This window comes from Chelon labrosus (genome assembly GCF_963514085.1).
Source record: "Chelon labrosus genome assembly, chromosome: 4".
NCBI classification, from domain to species: domain Eukaryota; kingdom Metazoa; phylum Chordata; class Actinopteri; order Mugiliformes; family Mugilidae; genus Chelon; species Chelon labrosus.
In genome coordinates this window covers 5748689-5758884 of record NC_140340.1, presented here as the reverse complement: position 1 = coordinate 5758884, position 10196 = coordinate 5748689, and the positions used below count along the sequence as shown (strand labels likewise).

At 41.3% G+C, this 10196-nt stretch overlaps 1 protein-coding gene across 2 annotated transcripts; it reads right to left on the bottom strand.

Moving 5' to 3' along the window:
- Positions 1–340: 340 nt before the first annotated feature.
- Positions 341–8878, bottom strand: prkag1 (protein kinase, AMP-activated, gamma 1 non-catalytic subunit). 2 transcript variants are annotated; one of them, XM_084542416.1, is made up of 13 exons: positions 8759–8878; positions 7670–7721; positions 7482–7582; positions 7304–7385; positions 7159–7217; positions 6984–7029; positions 6842–6896; positions 5505–5631; positions 5165–5330; positions 5045–5082; positions 4781–4927; positions 2656–2755; positions 341–2549 (listed from the first exon to the last, which is right to left on the bottom strand). In XM_084542416.1, the coding sequence occupies exons 1-13, from the start codon at positions 8765–8767 to the stop codon at positions 2539–2541; spliced, it is 993 nt and encodes a 330-aa protein (XP_084398542.1). In that variant the 5' UTR covers positions 8768–8878; the 3' UTR covers positions 341–2538. The 2 variants fall into 2 exon arrangements, with proteins under 2 accessions (XP_084398542.1, XP_084398541.1); XM_084542415.1 differs by having other exon boundaries at positions 6984–7217.
- Positions 8879–10196: the final 1318 nt, after the last annotated feature.

Below are 10196 nucleotides of genomic sequence, written 5' to 3'. Positions count from 1 at the left end.
TAAAAGTTTCCTTTCTTTATTTATACAAAACAAGAGATTAAGAAGCAGCTGTAAATACTAAAGCAGAAACAAGCTACTACCAAGCTGACCAATCGAGAGCTCTTGCGCTCTGCATCGCCCACGCCGCGTATTTACATTTCTGGGGAGGTGCAAACCGCCTATAATTCACCAGGTTGCCTTCAATAACAAAAAAAAAAAACGGTTTCTGCTGCCCCCAAGTGGCCAAAAGATCAGTTGACAAAGCTTTAATAAGTAGCGATGAAGGAAACACAGCGTACATTTCTACCCTGATACTTAAATAAAAGTTATCAAGCCTTTAAATAATCAATGCTCTTTAAAACACTCTTGAAGAATATTTATTGCTTATCCTTTAAATTATCATCTCGATGCAGATTAGTACAAAAAAACTGTGCAGTTACATATTTTTGTGCACACTCAATTTCATATATAATAAAACAGTAAGTGTGACTCTGTAGAAAATGAAAAGGAAATGCTGGTATTGAGTGACTTAAGTAAAATCTAAATGCAATTTGCAGAAAAAAAATGGAAATACACCTACAATATCAGACTTTAACTGACGTCAGCATAACACAGCAGTGACGTATAAACCGGGACAATCAACGACAGATTCATTCTTGACCATTTCTTTCAAGTGACGGACCCCTTTTCTGAAGACGGTGAGATTTTGCAGCAGCGTAGCAATAACCACATCCCTTTAACACTACTAATGCCAAAATCAAGAGTGTATGAACAATGAAACGAGCAGAAAAAAAAAAATATCTCAGGTCAAATATACAATCCGTTATTAATATGGTTATAATACGTGACAACAACACAAAAACGGCCAAACTTAAAGCCCATAAATATCCAGAGTTGAACATTTAAACAGAATACAACGCGGTTAACAGTCGTCTCCAACAGCAGGTCAATCTTTGCCGTTACAGACTTCACAGATGAGGTTGTCACGGGAGCCTGATTCGCTGTCAGGCTACAGTACAGATCAAACTCTGAGCCCTTGAATTCTTTGCACGATGTCGACTGCACAAACTTAACGTAGCTGGTTTTGGAGAAACACATCGAGAAGATTAAACTTTCAGATTTAGGCCACGACAAGACATTTATCACATCTGTGAAGTTATTATCAAACACAGACGACTTTCAACAATTTGACAATCTCCAAGTTATTCAAAATATAGTGTTTGAATTTTAAATTCAGCTAAATAACACCACATGTTAAACACACAGGGTTTACGTGGCTCTCTCCTACGAGCATGTGCAATTCACACGTCGCACAGACGCATAAATATTGTCTTTGTAAATTAGAAAAGTAGATAAAAAGTCAGAACATGTTAACGGTTTAAGCTTCCACCAGAATTTAAATAATCAAGCTAACTGAATGAGGGATGACATGATCCTCCTTAAGCTGGATAACATACTACGTACACCGCTCAGCCACAACATTATGACCACTGACAGGAGAAGTGAATAAGACTGACCATCTTGTGACAATTCAAATGTTCTGCTGGGAAACTTTTGGACCTAACATTCATTCGTGTGGATGTTACTTAGACATGTAGCACCCACCTAGACCAGACCAGGCACCCCCCCCCACCCCATAGCAATGACACTCCCCCAGCAGGATGCAGCCTGACACAGACACACACACAAAAACGCTTTAGGAACAACTCAAAAAAAAAAAACATGAAGAACAGCACAAGGTGTTGACCTGGCCTCCAAATTCACTAGATCCCAAATTGATCAAGTATCTGTGGGATGATCCACAGAGGACCCTCCCCTCAAAGGCCCCCACTAAGAACATTATGTTGTCAGACGCCACAGGACACCCTCAGAAAGCCCATGTCCATTCTCTGATGAGTCACCACGAGGGAGACCTGCACGATATTATAGGAAGGTGGTCATAATGTTATGCCTGATCGGGAGTATTTGTACACATTAAAAATGCTCAAGAAAATGTGTAATCTGTTAGAACAACAACAACAACAACAACAAATCTGCCAAAGCTACAGTTTAAAATGACCTTGAGACAGACTGGATGTGCTTGTAGATTTCAGCCTTTTAACAGAAATGAAATACTTCAAACAAAAGGCCGTACAGGGATATCAGTTCTCCTTCAGAAGGTAATAATAAGTTTATTATCGGGTTTATTTTTGTAATGAGTCAAAAAAAAAGAAAGAACTGCCCCTCTCTATGAAGATCAGCCACTGAGGTGAGTACAGTGCTGGCTACAGGTCCCTCTCAGAGGTTTCTTGGCTGCACAGTGACTCAGCAATTGGCTCGATTTACAGGAAGTTCTGTGCTACTACAAGTATGTGTTGTATTGCCAAAATGTCATATATTATTTATTTATTTATTTAATTTTTTTTGGAGAAAGAGAGACGTCTTCATCTGTGAATGTTACAGGAGATGGATGATCCTTCTGTACACTGTTTTAATTTCCCTCTGGAATATCTGTTCCTTCTCCCTTTGCTCTGGCCTCGTCTTAAAAATGTGTAGCCTTTCAGTGCTTCAGTGGCTCCTTCAAGCCGTGACTGTGGGAAGAAAAGAAAACAAGCCATCACTTAAACTTATTTTTAACGCTTCACATATTACATTGCTGCTTATTTTCCCCAAAGACAGCCACACAGTTGTATTTACCTTCTTCTCCATCGGTGAGCACTAGTGCCTGGAGGATATCTGAAAGGGAGACGATTCCCTTCACCACCTCCTGCTCGTCCACCACCACCAGTCTGTGCACCTGGAGGACAAACGGGGGGACACCGTTAAAGATCCTCTCACACAAACAAACACAGTAACACAGCAGCAGTGAATGAATGAAAGATGGAAGAATGGCAGATGTCAGAGGGAAGGGGCGCTTTCATGTGGTGGCTCAACACTGAAGGGCAGATGTGTGTAAAATTATGTTCTGCTATAAAAACACGGACTTCATACCGTTAGATTTCTAACAGTGACAACGTTTACATGTTCTTTAGTATCCCGATTTTGAGGCTTATCCCGGCTTTAAGCATATCCGGGATATGGTGTTTACATGGAACACAGAGAAACCCGGTTATTCATATCCCCGTATACATGATAAATACCAGAAACCCGTTTTCCGATCGCTGCATCCTATCTGCGCATGCGTGTTTTACGTCTTTTTCAATGTTTTCCAACGCGACCTAACTTGTTCAACGGAGCGAGGTGGAAAACCAGCGTCACGTAGCTTTTCCGCAACAGATTTGAATACATCAGCATGTCGGTGTTTTCTGCATCTAAACACGTCGTTATGTTTAGTTCTTTCATTACTTTAAGGGAAAGTTCAGTCTCTTCGTCGCTCCAAAAGTGAGTTCTCGTTGCCGCCATGTTGTTTGTATATCTAGTGCGTCACTTGGCGTCACTCGTGCCTGCGCAGACAGTGGGCAGCCGTCAGAGACCGGGATAAGGTGTATACATGCTCCAGTATCCCGGCTTCTATCGGAGTACTCCAGGTAGCAAAGCCGGGTTTCTTGAAATCGGGAAATGAGCATATCCCGATTTCTGAATTCGGGATATGGTGTTTACATGGACAAACACAAAAACGGGATACTTCAAAAACCCGATCAAAACCGGGATACTAAAGATGTGCTGGTCTGCTTTTCAGATTGTGTTTGATGAGGCACTTTTGGAATTGATTGTTTCGGATCAATAAAGATGGAACACATCGAGGAAAGGTTAACTTAAGAGGTTGTTGAAAGTGAAACAGGAAGTAGAAACAAAAAATGAACCCGACCGGCAAAAAAGACACAGCGCCGACTAATGTTTGGGCGTTTTTACAGAGCGAGCCAGACTCACGAGCGCACAAGTATAAATGGAGTAAACCAGTCAGTAGTGTTGTTTTTGGCGGCCTGTTTTAATTTTAGTTTTAGTCTAGTCTTTGTGTCAAGCTGTCATTTTAGTTTTTATTAGTTTTAGTCATGTTCATACTCTTTTTAGTCTAGTCAAGTTTCAGTCAACTAAAAGTCTGAGCATTTTAGTCTTATTTTAGTCAGAATTATCCATGACTATTTTCGTCTAGTTTTAGTCGACGAAAACTGATGACATTTAGTCTAGTTTTAGTCAATGAAAATTGTATTTTAGTCTCTTTTTAGTAATGCAATTCTATTTAACCCAGTCAATATAGTATAAGTACCTTGTAGTATAGACAAAACCAAAATTTTCTTTTAGCCAAACCTATTTCAAACAAGGTTCTTATTATCTTATCTCCCTATCTTTCACAACAAGACATTCGGTTTTATTTTCCACTTCGATGTATTTAAAGTTTTTCCAAATGTCTTCTCTTCTTCTTCTACCAAAGACCCCCGGCTGGCCGGCCATCGTTCCCTTTCTCTGTCACGCTACTTCTAACTAATGCCGCGAGTGGAGCTTGAGGAAGTGACGTCGCCTGCGAGAGAAACGGGCTCTGGACACAGGAAACAGAAAAACTACAAAATAATAATAATAACGCGACTAAACAAGACAAAATGACGTTGTAACATTTCGTCTCTCGTCTCGTTTCGGTCAACGAAAATGGAGAGACATTTTAGCATAGTTTTTATTTTGTAAACCACATTTAGTCTCGTTTTTATTCGTCAACAATATTGCATTATACATTTAATTATAGTCATCGTCGCATGACCAGCATTTACGTTACGTCTCGTCTCGTCTTAGTCACGTGATAAAGGTTTGTTGACGACAATATTTAGTCATAGTTTTCGTTGACGAAAGCAACACTACCAGTCAGATAATAATGACGTCTTCTTCTCACCTCAGCCTCCACCAGTCTGTTGATAATGGCCTCCAGCGTCTCGTGCCTGTTGCAGGTCAGCACTCCTTCAAAGTACTGAGAGCGGTGCTGCAAGGCTTTGGTCACCGTCACGTCCAAGTTGTTGTACGTCTTCTCTGCCGCCAGGTTCTGTGTAAAGATATTCCTTTTACATGCAACACTTCCGCTATGCATCGTTCTTGTTATTGCAATCTTCAATTATCACGTTCACCAGAAAACAGCGTGAAGTGACTGCTTTTAACTTACTATAACGTCAAATTTGGAGTATATGTCCACCACTCGACCTGCGGGACGGAGACAAGCACGCGAGACGTTAAATCCAAGAGGAATCTCGTCATTAATGCAAGAACAACACGGACCACATACCTTTGTCGTCCACCACGGGGAGCGCCGACACTCGCTGCTCCACAAAAATGCCCAGCGCCGTGTACAGCGGCGTGTCTTTGCGGACCACTGCTATGTTACGGAACGTCCCGATGTTCAGCTCCTCTAAGGTTTGTCTCAAGAACGAAGGTTTTGGCATCTCCGATATCTAGGGAGGAATAAAAATGAAAACTGTGTTTGTTTAGTAATTTTGCTTCACATTTGAGATCTGAACAGTTACAATCAAACTCAAACGCAAACATACAAACACAAAACATCAACAGCAGGTGATTTTAAGTATTTAATGGAGCAGCGGTAAGGCAGGAAGCCCTGAGGGACTCACAAAAAGCTTCAGGAACTTGAGAATCCTCTTGTGCGTGAGGATATAGAGTGTGTTCCCTGTCAGGGGGTCGATTACAGGCAATCTGTGGATCTTGTTCTTCAGCAGAGATGACACCGCATCATACAAACTGTGATACAGAGAGAGGGCCGAGTTTATCAAGTCACATGAGACACAGCACGCTGTGAGAGAACAGAAACTAGAAAACTAACAAAGAAAGAGATCGTCGCTAACGCTACTCAGTCGGACCTCTGTGTCTTGGAAAGAAATGTGTGTGTATGTGTGTGTGTGTGTAGTGATCGTATAATAAAACAAATGTTGCGGTTACAGAGAAAATATCAAATCTCCCACAATCCTTCATGAAACAAAGCTTATTGTAGCTGAAGTTCATTGTCAAATGGCATTTCTAAGTATTTAAAGAGATCCTGGTCATCATAGAGAAGAGTGGAGGAACTTCACAGACACCTAACATGAATGTACTAATAAATATAAAGATGGGCGATATGGACTAAAAATTTTATCCCGATAATTTCTGGTATTTATCACGGTAACGATAACAATGACGATAAATAAACACCAATTCAGCCTAATCTTTTTGACTATAATGCATCGGCAAGTTTTATCTGAGTTGTTGTTGTTTTTTTACCGGACTCTTTGGATGAAGTCGACGCTGCTTCTGCATCCTTTGCGCATTTTCTGTCTTTCTTCATATTCTGGTTTGTGTTTGAGGTGGTGGAACAAATTAGTGGTGTTACTGTCCTTTTTATGCTCTATTTGTTAGCAAACCTTGCATGTTGTGATTTTCTGCTCCGCATCAGACTTTTTAACCCCTTCACGCCTAGTGTCGCGAATTTGCGACGCACTGTTTCCGTTCAGACTGCAGCCGTAATAATGCATGTAATACTCCAATGTCGTTTTGCACTAGATTCTCGTAGGACCGGCCGGAGTGGAAAGCAAAAATACAAACATTTCATTTCTTCATATAACTGAAAAATCAATTCATGCGTTAAGGGGTTAAAACCAAACCAGATAATGGAGGTGGAGCCTCGTTTAGGAACGAGCTCCTCGCTGCCCGGCGTATCTGCTCCGCCTTCTGCCATTGTCAATTTGTCAATATTCCACAGGTGTTGGGCTGCGAGTGTGTCGCGCACATATTTATACGTCATCTATGGGAATTTATCGTTTTTTATCGCGGGATGAGATATTCTTACCGTGGGGAATGTCTTTGACGATATATCGTAAACGATGAAATATCGCACATCCCTAACCTCAACATCTTCATGGTAATAAACCCAAACACATTCTGAAAAACGTTCACTCTTGTACGTGCAACTACTCACCTTGCATTGGGAGATATGCAGACCAAGGGCTTGAAGGAGTCTTGAAGGTACAGCTCTGTCGTAAAGAAGAACAGACGGTTTAGTTAAACTTGAAGATTACCAGAGTAAACGACATTATTATGTATTCATTAAACACTCTCACCTCTCCACGTCTCAATTTTGTGCTCTTCCAACTCATATATCTGAACCTGAAGGATTACAACAAGAGAACGTGTAAAGTTACTAATAAAGAAATAGTGATTTTGATTTATGCCAAAATAATGACGCAGCTGGAGACTTAATATGTTACATCTACTGAACGACGGCGACCATCTTACCAGGGGAGATTTGTAATAGCGATGAAGAATGTTAATGAAGTCTGTGATGGTTAGCATACCTGCAGAGCAGAAAGAGGAGCATTAAATCAGTTTATTATTTAACTAAACAGAGGATGAAACAAAGCCGGATGAAAATGACTCTCACCGACAAAGCACTGCTTCTTGCTGTCCCACAGAGGCGCCGCTCTCACCCCGTTAGAAACCAGAGCGAAAAAGGCCTTCTTCACCTGCAGCATCGATTACACAAAAGATACGGTCGCTGTTATCTTAAAAGATCTACACATACAGCCTTTTATAAATGTGTGTGAGGCTTTTGTTTTTACCTGTAGCGAGGTATCAAACACTACTAATTTGGAGCTGGTGGGTACAAGGTCATAACAACGGTGGGACTTCATAAACCTGGTGTACACGTTGTGCTCTGAGTCTGAAGAAACGGGGGAGAAGAGATTAAAGACAAGAGATTTAAACTGTGTCTGTTATAGTGTCTAAAGATTTATACAAGTTCCTTTACCTTCTATGACTGGCTCCTTTTTGCCCTCAACATCATCGATAGTTACTGGAATCTAGAAGAAAAGGTCAAAGGGCATTAGAGTTGAGTTTGCGCGGACGTACTTCCAGATATAAAAGCAGAGACGTGCTTAAACGATCCCCCCGGCCCCGTGCCCGACTATAGATCTCACCTGAAATACGAGAGGAAACCGTTTGACTGGGTCAGATATGAGTCAAAGTATAGGCGTGAAGTTTAAAGGTCGGCTCGATCGTGACACTTGGCGCGGTTTGGTTTATGATGCACACTGTTGACATGAAGGTTTGTGTAACACGACTGGTGTCAAGATAAGAAAAGTGGGTGTAACGTTTATTGTCTGAAGTCAGGAAGAAGAGCAGCTTTTGGAAAGTGGTTTAAAGTCTCGCTGCTTGCTTGTTTGAAGTTTAGAATAGAGATTATTTGCTATTTGCATCTGTACACAACAGTGCAGACACACTGGAATCATTGTGTGTGTCCCTGAGTCAAGCTTACTAACATTTAAGAGGATAAATAAGACAAAAGAGGCAAAGATAATACCAGTAATAGTTTACAGATTATCTAAATACCACAAGGTGTACTCAAGGTTTCTCCAGTATGTCAGATGCTACACATTAAAACCCAAAGCAGCTGACACAGTTGCTGATAAAACACAACTATGTTTACTGTTTACTATCATCGTGACACAGAAGTTATGTGCAACCTGAATAACGGCATTACAGCAAGGAGCGTTAGCGAAGCGTAGCGAATTTAGCTAGCACCAACAATCTGTTGACATTATCAGACCGGTCGAGGTGACTTTTAATTTCGGCGTGTCCCCTGCCCCGGTGACACATTACAAAGCGTATTATCATGTTTTAGTGGCGATTGTGCACTTGTACAGGCTTTCCTGGCGGTTAATTGCCCTCAACAACAATCTGCTTAGCCCCGAGAACTACTCCACCAAGAGTTAGCTCGCTAGCTAGCCGCTACCGTTAGCATTCCTCGAGGAGTTCCGAGCTGGTTTTGTTTATTTAACAGGTGGAGAGTCTTTGTTTAAGTCGGTTTAAAGAAGCGACAGCGGGCTAGGTGACTTACACACTCCATGTCCCATTAGCTGAGTCTCCTTCCTGTAGCCGGGTCCGTGTACAGCCTCTATGTGAACCACCACCACCGCAGAGTTCTTCCGCTGCAACTTAAAAATGAGCAACATTAATTGGGTGCGCGGTCGTTACCGTAATACACGTAGTATTACCGCACTACACGATGTCGAGCATGCAATCCCAGACCTGACCTGGGCCCAGGGGCGCCGCTAGGGATTTTGGGCCCCATGAAAAGAATCTTTACAGGGCCCCCCAACACAGCGGCGATTTTTTTTTATGCTATTTTACATATAATTATGCATTTTAATGGTATTTTTGACTATCATTACCATTACCAATGAGGCATCATTTTGACAGAGGGGAGATCAACTATTATTGAATAAGAACAGCTTGATAAATGTTTGACTGGATTGATTATTTAACTAATATAGCAGTAAAATTTAAAAATCCAGAGTTTTCTTGAGCTAAAATGGTGAGAAAAGTGAGCTAGCTTATAGACCACAGACAGGGAGAAAGTTAATATTCCAGAACTTTCCACCACAACTAACAAACCCACCTTTTTTTTTTTTAAATACTGGGTGACATATTGTCGACCCTTCAACTCCTTCTCCTCTCTTAATTTCCTTTCTTTTCTTTTTTGGCTGCCTGATTTTTGAGGCATACTGCCGTCTCCTCCTTCTTGCCCGCTGTGGCGCTGTGTGACAAATCGCCGGTGCGCTACCTGCAGCTGATCCAGTCGGACTGAACCATTTTACATAAATAGAGGGGGGGCCCTGCAGGCGTTGATGTTTCCAAAACAAATAAAGTTATTGTTACCAGGACATTGAAAATAAAACATTTGTGATTATATGTTAGTTAATAACTTAGTGTCATTATCTTTTCTGTATTATAATTTCATCATCATTAGGGGCCTCTCTGGGCCCCCCTCAATCATGGGCCCCTAGAATCCGTCTCCTTTACCCCCCCTTTTCGGCGCCCCTGCCTGGGCCTGACCCTTTATCATATGCAGTTATGTCTTCCTGCATACATTAATCATACATCAATTATTATTATAATTATTATATAAAATATATTTGTAAATTTTTATTCCACCACCACAGTGTATAAACAGAATGTCTTTATATTTCTCTATATATTTTAAGAATAATAAGAATAAGAAAATCTTTAATAGTCCCACAATGGGGAAATTGCAGTTTGCAACAGCATACAGAAATTACAGATATAATAAATAATAGATATATTGCACATATTAGGAGTGCTCGCCATGGAGCCTAACAGCAGCAGGAAGGAAAGACCTTCTGTATCTTTCCTTCACACATCGAGGGTGAAGCAGTCTGCCACTGAAGCTGCTCCTCAGTCCCTTCAGGTCACCATGAAGGGGGGGCCGGACTCATCGTCCAGCATGGAGGACAGTTCAGCCAGAACTCCCCCGT